We start from the raw sequence: 14,230 nt of genomic DNA on the forward strand, positions 1-14,230 counted from the left end.
GTAAACACCCCAGTCCAACTGGAACCATCGTCTGAGGCAACCGCTATAAAAAGGTGCCTATAATATTAATCTGTATGGCTTGATATTGAAGTTTTAACATGTTCACTGAGTTTAATGTTAAAATATAAGTAACGTAATTAATTTACTGTCAGTGTGGTACCTTGAAAAAAATGTGCTGATAAAGAACCTTGTAGAACACACGCATGGTTGTACAGCAGTTCAAAGTAACATTGCAGTTAAAATGCAAGGCTCTTTTTTAATGCCTACTCCATTACCATTAAAGACTGTACAGTATTTATCGAAATTACTCCAAGGTAACGTTGCATTTTACCCCCTGAAAATACATTTTACTCTCTCAGTGTTAAAATTAGAGGAAGTTACTCTCAGACCCCAAACCTGGCGCTGTATTCAATGCAGTACAACACGTTCTGTAGCTGCGAAAACAGATGCTAATAACATATACATAGTTCTTGGAATTCTAGTCCATTACAGGAGAACCAATAGACTTTGAGCTGGTGCGGGGGTGGGAGGGGGGTTGCAGCTGTTTTTAGGAGCAAAGTTTGCCTCCAACAGCAACTGTTTACAGAACCTCTGCATGGGAAACAGCAGCTCCTGGAAGGTCAACAATCTTTAAAAGCTGACACAACGTCTCTTAATTAATATGGTTCTCGGGGCAGATCGGATCACAATTATGTGACATTACAGTTATTCAGCCTGATTAATTAGCAATCTCAGCTAAATAATAATTTTGCAGCCCTTAGATTTGATAAACACCGATACAGACATAGCCTATACGCCCTATATAAGGATTGAAGCTTAATAGACAAGGGAAATGATATAAATGATATAAATATATATGCTACATATTTAGGCTTCAGAGCACACTCACCTGTAATACGCTACCCCATCTCCCTTGAGGAGTCTTTTCAGAGGCTTGAAAAGTTAGTAAGCATGGCAAAGAATTATTTAAATAAAAAAAACAATAGGGAATTGTTCAATCAACTGCAATGAAATGTACCTTATGTTGCATTCTTCAATAAAATAGCAAACCTGGTCAAACCCCCAAAAAATCCTATCCAGGTAATTTATTGGTCAAAAAATGAATAAATAATGTTTTAAAAAGGAGAAAGATACAATAAGATATTGACATGAAAAGTATTCAGGCACACCTTGCCATCAACCCTTTAAAAATTGAAATACAAAAAATACAGTCTGGACAACTTAATTGATTATCGATGGACGAAATGCAACAAACTGTTATCAAGTAGTATTGGTTTGTTAAAACAATTTTGTGTTCCATTTGTCCCATTTCATGAATCTTGAAAGCAATAAAAATACCTAAATATATTGATTTATCAGGTTAAAAATCAACTGCCCATGTAAATTATTACTTATATTAAATATCACTTTTTACTTCTAGCTTTAACACAGGAAAAAAAAAGCTATGCAAGCCTTAGGGGCATTTAAGGATGAGATTGAATGACTGCAGAATGGTTCTGACCAACAAAAGAGAGGAGCTCTAACCATTTCCAATTCTGCGCAGGGATTCTGCAGCCAGTCTATAATTATATCTGCAATGCAGTCGGCGTATCATTAGTCTGCAGTTGCCACAGTGTCACTGTTGATAGTTGTGTGGTTAATAGCATTTGATGGCTTCAGGCAGGCATCTCCTGGCATAATGAAACACTCCATGTACGGTCTCCTGCTTACTGCACTTGAACTATTCTAGACATTAAGTTTTCTTTTAATTATTATTATTAATTAAGATATTAATATGAAACCCGATTCTACCCATGCCTCCTCATTATCTTTCTGTTCCAACTTCTAACACTATATTGTTTATGTACCAGAAGCTCGTCTTACTGTATGTAGTAACTAAATAGGACACAATCTGGACATTGGAAAGCGATTGCTGTCAAAATCATGTCTGTTAGCTGTCATTCAGACTGCAAAGCAATGCACCAGTGATGTCTATAAACACAGCTGCTAAAGGAGGAAGTGTAGCTGTGTGATTACAGCAGAAAAATGGGAATAAAAACGTGGTTGGATTGATGTTTAACAATTAGATTCTAATACAAGTCAGCTCAGTTGTTTGTGCCTTAGTGTCTGCCATTTCAATACTGTGTTTTTAATATATCTCTATGTATACAGCATCTAACTGACATAAAATAGTAAACTAAGGACACCCTGATTTTCTGGAATGTTTTGTAAACATGGTTTCTGCGTCACCCACTCTCCTGACCTGCATTTATTGATTTGACACAAAGTATTAAACAGTTACATTCTGTTCTGGTGTGGGTAACAAGCACCAGGCAATGCAATCAGTCATTATCTAGGAACCACAGTATTATCCATGTATGTCTGCATGAGTCAGGGTATTCTGATGAGATCTGAGCTGGCTGTTCATCACTCTAATAGTATGTCTAGCCCCCACAGCACTCTGATACCTGGGGTAGTTTGGGTCGTTTCTAATTGGGGTCAACTAATGGCAGTAGTGAACATTTCTCAGTCGTCTTTGAGATTTAATGTGCATACCAATCCTCCTCACTACATGTTTAAGATATATAATCGCATCAAATTGTATCCTTTTCATTTAGGCATAGCAAGGAAAACATCATTTCTAAGCATAAAACCCAAAAGAGCGATGGTAGAGTAGAAAGATTTGACTTTTGGAAATGCTGATTTCTATCAAAGGTAATTGACTAATCCATTTGACATGATTTATCATTGGGGCCATGTCCTCATGTTATAAGTTTCCCATGGTAAAATTATGAAAAAGTGTAATAAAGCGTAGTGAAAAAAACATGGTAAGCAAGCATTGTAAAGCCTCTGCAGGAATGTTCAAGTATATTAGAAAATAAAATCATGGTAAAATATGGCAAATGCATGTTAAAACTGAGGGGAACGCATGGAGAAAACTGCAAACTGAGTGTACAATTTTACTCTAATAATATTTTATAAGGGTAGAAGTAAAATCCTAAATTGTGTTATGGCATAAGGATTTTAGGGTAGAGAAGTGAAGAGCCAAAAACATCCTACATGCTGAGGTTTTCTAGTTACATTTCATATCAAAGTTTAAAAAACTAAAATAGATGTTAGTAGCTTTTTAATATCAGAAGATTTGACCTAGAATCAATGTCATACAAAATTATATTGAAAGCTGGAAACAAAAAAATAATTTTCCGAATTCTGCATATAATGTGAATGTTAATACACATTTTAACTAGTAAGAGCAGGTACCATCAGCTTCCTTGTAATATTTGTTACAATTTTTTCAAACCAAAGATGAAAGTTTTATAGACTCATTAATAGATCAAACCTAGTTTGGGAGGTCTTTTGAGTAAACCATTGTAATATATTTAATTGGAACTATATAGATTAAAGGCACCCTAATCTTTGTTACTCAGGGCTCCCCTGGGTCTGCTTTAGATATGGAATAGACCCCAAGAATTTTTTTAAATCTCTTTCATCTACTGCTGATGTGAATTTGAAATGTGTAACTAAAGAAGGGTAGCTAATCCTAGCAAAACTAGACCTTTGTATCTTCCGAAGCATGGCAGACTATAGATCTGGAGGTCTCTTTTCAACACTGAGACTTCTCTTTTTAATGTGAAAAAAACAAGTTTTCTAAAGGGTCTCTCAAAAAATACTTTTCAGAGTAGCAAGTGAATAAAGAACACACAGGAGCACTCTTTGTTGGTTGGTGTGTGCTATAGGAAGAAGACAACCCAACCAACTGGGAGTAATTTGTTCAAACCCACAGCACAGAAGACTGTCAACACACTTGTCCCTTACCTACATTTTAATTACTCGTCACATACTTCACCCATAAAAATATTGTCTGGTCCACCTGGGGACACATACCAGTAATTATTTCATTGTTTATTATTATCTGTTGCTAGGCTTTAGCATTTCTGTTAGATAATTGTTTTTTCATCCACCCAACAAAATCAAAAGTCTTAAGTAAAAATGCCAGTTTTATCTGAGATTCTGAATCATTAGATTTCAAAAATATTACATACCGTAGTTTCCTTATGTAATGTTGACAGCATTATTGCTGGTTACTGTCGACAATAAGAACTGAGATTTAATAAAAAGTTTACATTTTATTTAGATTCCTAGGGCTGCTGTTCGTGTTCTTTAGTGAAATAAAACAAAACACTGAAAAAAACTGATTTAAATCATTATTACTCTGAAATAAATAAATAATAATAATAATAAGAGAATCCTTTCTCTACTTTCAGATTTTTGTTGGAGAAAAAACAGCAGATAAATATAGCGGTTTATCCTTCCCTTCCCTTTTTTTTTTTTTTTTGCTCCACAGAGAATTTCACTTCTGTAAATTTCAGTTATTTTCTAAAAGAAATGAGATGCTGAAAATTCATAGCTGCAACTTCAAACACTTTATTTTATATAGTTTGCAGAATACTTCAGATGGTTTGGAGCTTGTGAATGAACATATAAACTGCTTTAGGTACAGCAGAGAGCTCATCTATTAGGTATTAAGTCTTTTATTTTGTCAAAATCTGCTCGAGCAAAATTGAAGCATTTTCTCACAAGCCAATATCATGTTGCTAATACGTATGTCAATATTTTAAGGAATGATTGCAATACCTTTGATTTTTGCCTTCGTGTATACTGGCTGTAGTGTATCACTTGATCGTTTGTTAAACAAAGATGAGGAATATAAATGTGTTCACTGACTTCGGTTGTCAGGAGTAACAAAAAGGTGTTGCAGCCTCAGCTAAGTTGAGCCACTGATGGCCTGGTTTAATCATGCATATGGAACCTGTTTTGACAGCTTACCTCATGGAGCTAAAGATACTGTCAGTCAGTTACTGTTTCAGCAGATTTACTTTGTGTCATAGAGAATGTTAACCCCTTAAAAAAATGATGAGGGACTAGGCAAGTTTATTTTCATTTAATAATATGTGTTGCTTCTCGAGTGGGTGATCAGCTACACATTTAGCCACTGATCTGGAATGGTCATTAACTAGGCTGTGCTGTCAATGGACTCAGTATGTCAAGCCTGGGTTGCCTCAGAGAATATTGCTACCTTCATAGATTGTTAGTTGATCTGAGAGACTGCCAACAAAGATTCAGAGTAGGATCTGTTCATCTAATGTGTTCTTGAGGCCGCCTGTCTCAATGAAATTGATGTGGTTTGAATACAAATATTAGATGGTTTAATTTTTGAAATTGATCATAATGACATCTGTCAGCCACAAAGTGCCTTCCAGGGTGATTGCTGTGCAGCGAAGATTATAAGATAATACTGTACATCAAATGCTTGGTCATAGTACTGTTTGGATGAACTTGCTGTTCTGTGTAAAAAGGACAAATATTTAATTAGACCATTTGTGCTATAAATGATTGCACAATGGATTGATGCCCAGTAAAAGACATTTAAAGGTGAAATGTAAAATATCATTCAGCTGCTTGTAAAGGTCTTTTACGGTTTTACAATTGCAGTGAGTTTCTTTTGGGGATTTACACCATAATTTATTTCTACTCCAGTGTTTTATTCAACTAAAGAGAGGCTTGTTCTTCAAGAGCATGTCTCCAGTGTTATAATGCTGCTGTTACACAAGCTGGATTGAGTATGACTGAGGAAGCATAACACCTATTTTGGGATATGTTGAGATTATACAGAAAAGAAAAAAATACTACTACAGTACCAGGTTAGGCAACTATTCCTATCCCATACTACAGAAACTCCTGAAAGAAAAAAAAAGTCTAAGAGTCCATTTTCTGAAGGGAAAGGGCATCACTTCTGTTTATGGATTTATATTGTTTTATATTTTAGAAGATGGGGGAAGGGGACTATTTTGTTAAAAAAAAAAAAAAAAAAAGCCGTCATCAATGTTGATAAACCATTTTGTTTTGTTCCAAGACTTACACATTCCCTTCCTCATAATGGAACAGAGGGATGCTGCTGTAAATTTAACACAAGCCATGCATATGAATTGTCTGACAGACAAATGAATGGCAACACTTGAAAAAAAAAAAAGGAAAATGGACTGTAATCAGTACAACATCAACACAAAGTCATTACAGCAACCGATAGAGCTTTGATAGCAAATTGCTTGAAAGAAAAGCAATTTCTTGTAGAGTACTAAACTATCACTAAAGCACAAGATTCAGCCTGTGCTGTTAAATTCTGGTTCAGTGGAGGGGGAGTAGCAATAACAGTAGTTTTTATGGTTCTTTTCAAAAAACATTTACTGCAAGTACAATTAATTCATGTTTGTATTTTCAAGTAACTGTTCTTCCAGTTACTCAAGGACCCCGATGCTCATGATTCTTTAGATTAAAAAATAATAATAATGTGTTGCCCAGTTATGGTACCACACATAGCAATGTAAAATGTCAAACAAGTGAGTTTTTACCAAAGAAATCTGGTTTTCATGTCAGGATGTAGCTCGTTCCACTAATGAGGTGGTATGCCATAAATGATCTGCTTTCAGTGTATCTCTAGCAAGACCTCAAGCCAGTTTAAGAAATGTCTGTTGAGTGGAAACAGATGGGCCTTAGATGTGAAATCAAGGACACCCCACGTAATCATAGGCAGTTTAGAGGAAGACAAGATTAAAAAGGGGCCACATTACTGAATCACAATTTTAGATGTGAGGTGGGGGAGGTCAGATGATGGTGATTGCCTGGGTTGTTACATGCTTTGTTGAATGACCTGTCATCATTCAATATGCTGCTTCCCAATTTGGTGACAATCCGGTTTTAACTGTCTTATCCGTGACTAATACTTTACATGTGTTGTGCAGACATTTGTGTTTGTGAATGGGTTGTGTAAGAAGTTATGTGAAGTATAGCGTTTTAAAATAGTTTGGCATGAGGCACAATTTTATGAGAACGGACTGGAATGTGTTTTTTTTTTTTTACTATTAACCATTTACAAAGACTGATAGGGTCACTATTTATAAACATATTCTTTGTTAATCATACTTGGAGTCTCCTGGCTGTAGAAAGAATTGCATTTTCATGTTATGCCTGACAGACAGGCCCCACAGGCTCATGGTATTATTTACAAATCTAGATTATCACACCTCTTGCGCAAAAGCTGATTTATGGCAACCGGCATAAGTAATAATAAGAGCTATACTTACTAGTCAGATAGAGCCTTTCCTGTCTCCAGAAATTATGAATTCAATTTTACATTTCGATCTGTTTTCACTGGTTGTGGAGAAAGGCCAAATACGCGTACTGTGATTTTCCAGTCCTTATCTAATGTCTAATGTGTTTCTTTTTATGTTGTGTGCTGCTACTCCCTGCTGACCCTCCTAGTAGCAGTTCAAAATTGTATTTTAATGCTAATGTGAATTATACAAAATTGAGCTTTTGTTGTTTCGTGTACAGATCTGTCATATGTTCTCGAATACTTCTCTTGAAAGTTTTAGGGTTCCGTTATTTAATGGAAAGAAAGGGCCACCATGAAATGTATTTGACAACTGCTTTTAACCATTTTAGACACAAAAAAACAAACCATGGTGTATATAGTTTTTACTTTACTCATAATGATGGCTTATTCAACTCAGCAGATGATTAGGGTAGAGTTTGCATTCTACGGTAAGAACATCCTAATTAAAATACAAACTACATACAAACCATGCTCACGGCTGCAAGTAAGCAACATGCATTTGTAATGTCTGAAGGCAGAAAAGTCAACAGCTACACCAGCCTCCCTGTATGGGTTGCTATAATGTTCTTTTCTATATGGCCCAATTACTCCATTGCAGTTTCAAAGAGGTCTTCCACAAGTTTTATGCATTTTTAACTCACCTTGATGCTGTTTTTAAATATTTCATACAACGGGTCTTGATCCCCGTTGCTAACAACATTTTTTGATGTCTCCCAGGACCCTGGTTTAAACAAGAAGCCTTTAATTTATGTTTTCCTGGTTGAATAACCTAAATGGGAAAACCTGAGTGAATGCTAGAATTAGCACCAGTGTGCATTCTTAACAGCTCTATACAGTACATGTGTAGCCGGCTTTATTAAATCCTTAACATTGTTAAATAAAGTACCCTGCTCTTATAGGAATACTTTCATAGAAATAAATACAGAATCAGCAAAGAACAAGTCCCTGCAATGACTGGCAGAGAGAATCCTCCTAAACTTTGGCTGAACTCCTTTTTTTCAAGCTGTGTTTCTGAAACGTTTTCTGTGGCACCACTGGTTGCTAAGCAACCTTATACATCAGCCGACATCACCAAAAGGTAAAGAACAATGTCATGATTTATTTGGGGTTCCAGCACAAACACTGGGTTTAAATAGAGACGCTATCTCCAGCAACCCCTGTTTTCAAAGGTCTTTTCACTTGGGTGATGAAAGATGATTATAACCGGGTTGGAGATGTAAAACTGAAATAACAACATAGCCTCTGTTTAAAACTTTGATTTTGAATGTTACTAGGGTTGCTTTCAGGTGCAGGAAAGGTGCTTAATACTCAGCTGTCACTGCAAATGGATTTTAACTGTACCATATATTTTTATATTACAAGAATCTAATGTGACCAATCTTATCAATTGTAAAAAAAAAAAAAAAAAAAACACAACTTAGGAACCAGGGCCAGTAAATGTCTGCTGTATCTGATGGCTGAAGTGAGAATTACATCCATAACAATATCCAAAAGAAAACAGAGCTGCTTCCTTTATACTTACCCATACCGTACATCTTACTAAATAACTTTCGAGCTAGTCTTACAATAATATCCAAGAACCAGAATTGATTATGATTAAGTATAGTTCCAAAATAAAGATGATGATGTTTTTTTTGTTTTTTTTTAAATGTATATTTCTATAAACAGTGAACGTTGGCATCTGGTTTTCACTCTTGGTTTATTTTCTTTTCTTTTTTAGCGGAGATATTTTTTGTTCACAGTTGATTTTATGTCCAGGATGTGTCCCTCTTCTTTATAATTAAAATATATTAGGAATAACCTCTTAATTATATCATTTGTATTGTCTAATTTGATGGTATATGGATATTTTTGGCTTTGCAATGTTCGGGAGCAGGATATTTCTTTAAAACTGACTTTCATCAGCTCCTTTTAGTTTTGTTCTCAAACTATAACCCTTTGTTACAAAGTCATGTGGAAAGAGATACACCTAACCATCATGACAAACCTGTAAGAAAAGTTAATTTAAAAGAAAAAAAAAAAAGATGAATGGTCTACTCCCAGCAGTAATGCGAATCAGACCTAGATACCTCAGAATTGAGGCCAGAACTGGGGGAAGGAGCAGTCATGGAAAACTGCATTATAAAATCAATTTGCTAGAATGTGACCAAAACACAAATTGAAATTCAACTGGAGAGCACACAAAAGAAAAAAAGAAAAAAGACACAACATCTAATGCCAGAACCCTCTCAATAGCAACAATTATAAAGGATTAACATCTCTCATGCTCTAACAGGGAATGGCTACAGTATAGTAGCACTGCCAAACCTTGAGCAGTATGACTTGGAGAGGAGCTAAATCGCTTGCAGAGAGTAAGAGTATTAGAAGAGAATCATTAGTGTGATATAATTTCCATCCTCACAGTTGAAAAAGGTTTCCAGCTCAAAACATCCTGGAAGAAATCACTGAACAAACTGGAATGGAAACAACACGTAACTTTTTGTGCATTATTATATAAAAAATGTGGACAACCATCCTGATCAGTGATACACAGACTTGAGTGTCTTTGCCAGATAAATCATGTCAAAAACCTAAGGAGCTCCTAATGTAATGTCTGGACTGGCTCTCCTAACATTGCTCCAGCAAGCATGAATGAAGTTTTCCTATCTGCAGAAAGGTCCTTATAATATAAGAGCATCCTAATCCTGTGTGCCAGGCACAAGTTATCTCAAATATACTGTGTAACGCCAGGTTAGGTAGCATCTTGACTGAGCAGAGTTACTGGAAGGACCCCCAGCGGTTCAGTTGTGACTATAGGGAAATTGATACAGTGATTTAATACTGTGTATATAATTGAATGGGGGAGAAAATGTTCCTCACAAGCTGTCAAAACATCCACTATTAGTATTTGACTGGTGAGCTGAAGCAACATTTTCAGGGGGACGGTATTGTTTAAAGTGGGGGAAAAAAACATTCTTACAAATGTCAGTCAGCTAAATCAACACCATGGTAAGTGTAGTATAACATTATGTGAATTTCACCATGGAATGTAGAGTTCTGTGTCACTTTAACAATAACTGCTTATGACATAATACATCATTTCAGGGTTATGCTGATATTCCCCACTACTTGTACTTGCTGCAGTTGTTTAGTGCCGTTGGTGAGAAATCTCCTGTACCCTTTCAGCAAATTCCATCATTTCTTTGAAAAGCAGAGCAGGATGAGGGCTGTTTATTCCCAAAAGGCCGTGGCAGTAGTGCTTTTCAATCCTTGCCGACCTAACTCTCCTTGGATCCTTTCCAGGTCCACTAATCCTGGAAGAAGGCAGGATCATCCATCTGGAACCACAAGCTTGTTACGTGGGGGAGGTGACAAGCAGTAATGTACTGCAGATTTTGGGGCCATTGAATAAAAGAGAGTCACATACCTTAAATGTTGCTACAAATTGAAACAATATGAATCATTGTCAGATAAATTTTCCTTTTAAAGTCTCAAGTTCATAATTACCAAAGATGAATAGTTTAATCTTTGTTCTCCATAAATCAATCACTCAATGATGTCTGTCAAAGAATTTGGTTTGATAAAGGGTCTTCATATTTCACCTCAAAATGGGCCTTGTTTTCTACTCTGTGTAAAGTAGTCTTTATCAACTGAAGATTCTCAGTTATGAGAACACCCTGTTAATTAGATTGGGAACTGTCCCTTAAAGGATTTGGAAGTACCTAATCTATTGCGATCTACCCATACAGAGACTTCCATTCTCTTTTTTCCATTCTCTTTTCCATTAGGTGAGCCAAGAATGGATGGGATGGCCCCACAACCTGCAGGTGTGATTATCACCACCCGGCAGCCTGTCACAGTAACTACCTCAATCCCCCCATCTCCCTCCAAGCAGAAGACACAAGTGAAGAAACCCACCGTTGCTGTGATAGAAATGAGGTCAGAAAAAAAAGACCCACCCAAGTTGTCTGTGCAGGTAAAATATGCATCTACCACTGGTTTGCTAATGAGTCTTTATGGCAACTCTTTCTATGTATGCATCCTAAAGCAGTGTAAAATGAGTGGAGCTCAGTATAGAGCGCTCATAATGAGCACTGATGGGTCAGCAAAAATGTTGGTTGAATTATTTTCTCATCTTCTTCAGTTGTTCATTACAAAGTATGATAAAGACACACTATAGGTTGTTCTAATTTATCTTTATATGTATTTATTATTATTATTATTATTATTATTATTATTATTATTATTATTATTATTATTATTATTATTATTATTTTAGGTGCTACCAAATGTAGATATCAACAGCATCTCAAGTGAGAGCCCAGCGCCATCACCTCCTCCTGACCGCACAGAGATTCAGGTAAAAGCACCATATGAGATAAATAACACTATAAAATCTTTATTTTATGATGCTTATGTTATCCCTCTGATTCAGTGTCATGCTCGGGTAAACCAAGCCTATTCACTATTTATAAACATTTATATGTTTGTCACGCATTGTGGTTGTAATTTAAAAAGTCTATCTTATGAATACCTTAGAATTGAAGCTACAATAAGGACTGTGGGATATATATACTGTGTATATATATATATATATATATATATTTTTTTTTACGACATGATCAACCTAGTTTTCAATTGCTGCTAAAGAATTGTGATTGTTTTGTTCTCTGGTGTGCACATCAGAATGTGTTGTTTGAAAGTAAATTGGTGACCAAAGTGAGACAGGTTACTTAATCATGAATCCAGTTGAAGGTATTCAGTGCCGTGATGTCCAAGTATCTGGTGAAAATATTCTGAAAATATTACAGATGATTAAATTGTTCACTTTATACTGTAGAAATGTCCACATTTTGAATTCCGAAACCTGAATCTTAAAAAAAATGTAATCCGATCATGGGCAGTCACTACGGTACACTAGAAAATCCTTTTTGCTTTGGCTGAAGTGTTTCAGCACGGATCCTTTGAAGTATTATCTGGCACAACTGGTTGCTAAGCAACCTGAAGTACGGTTAGACATAATTTCTGTGTTAACACTTTCAAAGCCAGGTTTTACATAGAATGGTTCTGCAACAGAGAAAATAATAACAAGCGTTGAGACACTTCTCGTCTATCTATTAAATTGATCAACTAACATTCCTAGTCACGTCTGATGTGGAGTCCAGTCTGATAAAGCCAGCGTGAAATGTCCTAATTCGTTGAAATTGTCTCCGATCTGTTCTTTTGAAGATGGAGGATAATATCGCAGTACAGGTTCAGATTCAATTGGATCCAGTTAAACAGACAGAGGCCAAGATTCAGCAGATGTCTGATGCTAAATTGTGTTACTCTACCTTGATTTACTTCATGTTTGTATTCTTATAACACAGAATAAACCTTGAATTAAAAAATATGTTATCCCTCTATAGAAATAGTGTATTATTTGATTGCTGGCATATTATTTTAAAACTTAACTACAGCGGTTTATGAAGCAAATAAAAGCGCTACAAATATGTATTGTTTGGTTTTTTATTTCACCTGTCAGCTTTTTTGATGGATGACTAAATTATCGCAGCTTTCATACTGGCAGGGTGAGAAAGAAATGAATCATAAAATGATTTTGTCAGAGAACCATATTACTTTTTTGCTTAGGGAATTTTCCTAGTAATCTAACATGCATGAGATCAAAGGAAGATTTAAAACAATAACAAAACTAAAATTACATTTATAAAGTACCTTTCATGGCCAACCACCCCATGGTCATGGGCAATAGCATCTAGGTTTTAGCAAAAAACATTAGGCCCATTTTATAATTAAAGAAACGGCATGTGCAATAAAATTGCTCCAAGCTCTGTAAGAGACTATTGATTTTTGTTGTTCTATCATTTCATCCTTACAAACTGCTGAACATGCATACGCTTTCAGCTTGTGATATTGTCTGCATTTCCTAAAAGCTGTTAATTGCATTTTTAAAAAGCCAGGCTTTTTATTTTAGTTTATATTAATGCTGAGATCCCTGTTTTTCTGTCTGAAAGAAAATTATTTTAAAATGTATACTGTATGTTTAAAAAAAAAAAATCAGAGAGTAATCAGCCCTGTCTGAATTTTTTGCCAAACTTTCTTTTCTACTTGGTGTTTTGTAAATCTTTCTGTGGAATAGCTGGTTGCTAAATAACCTCCAGTACAAACCACTACAAACACAGCATTTAAATCACATTATTTCAGTACTTCCTGTCAAAGCTTTTGTGGATATGCTAATATGTTATACAACTCATAGCTTGTCTATGAAATCTTGGCTGAATGCTCATGGTTTTAAAAAAAGGAATGGAAAATGGATCTGGTTGAATCAGGCGTCAGAGAGCTAGCTGTGATGGAGCTGATGTTCATGCATACACAGACATACTTTCCTCCTGTTTTCCTGGGCATGACATTGATAGCAGTATTACAATGTTAAAGTCCATTAAACACTAAACTTATCTACATTTAAAATGTGGTGGTAAATCTCCGTTCACATCACTTGGCAACATTCAGTGACATTAACTGATTTTGTGGTCTTAAAATGTTTTTCATTTGGAGATCAAGACTGTTAATGTGAGACCTTGAATCACAGAAATCTGCTTAGGGCATAGTGATTGTCACATACCCAGCCACTATGAGATCTGTTTTTAAGCAAGTGTCTGATTAAATGTATGGTGGCAATATGGTGGCTTTAGAAGAGCAACAGCATGAAACAGGCACATATTGATCACTTTCTTATTCCGCTCCAGGGAGCCGCCGTGTCTGTATGTAACCGTTCTGCTATTTGACAACTGTAATAACCTTTGCTGTTCATGTGCAAACCTACAGAAGGAAAAAAAGAACAGCAAAGAAACCTGATGGCTTTATTTGATAAATGTATTTTTCCCAGCAAACCTTGCATGTACTATGCTAGTTTTTTTTTTGTTTGTTTGTTTTAAATAAGGTCAACGTTTCCTTCTAAGGGGTGTGATAGTATTTAGTAGAATTATTTCTCGTGGATTTTGCGCTTCCCCTTCCCCTTTCCCTCAATTCTTATTTTTTATTTTTCGTTTTATATATTCCATTTGATCAGTTTTTGTTTACGGATTCTCACAATTGTAT

General features: G+C 35.6%; 1 protein-coding gene across 2 annotated transcripts in view; it reads left to right on the forward strand.

Annotated features, from left to right (window-relative positions):
- Positions 1 to 14,230, forward strand: part of kiaa0586 (KIAA0586 ortholog) — a 162,703-nt gene that overhangs the window by 104,756 nt on the left and 43,717 nt on the right. For both annotated transcript variants that reach the window (XM_058991661.1, XM_058991662.1), the window contains exons 18-19: positions 10,921 to 11,108; positions 11,412 to 11,492. In XM_058991661.1, coding sequence (XP_058847644.1) covers positions 10,921 to 11,108; positions 11,412 to 11,492 — 269 coding nt within the window. The remainder of the gene's footprint in view (positions 1 to 10,920; positions 11,109 to 11,411; positions 11,493 to 14,230) is intronic.

Source organism: Acipenser ruthenus, chromosome 18, assembly GCF_902713425.1.
Source record: "Acipenser ruthenus chromosome 18, fAciRut3.2 maternal haplotype, whole genome shotgun sequence".
Taxonomy (NCBI): domain Eukaryota; kingdom Metazoa; phylum Chordata; class Actinopteri; order Acipenseriformes; family Acipenseridae; genus Acipenser; species Acipenser ruthenus.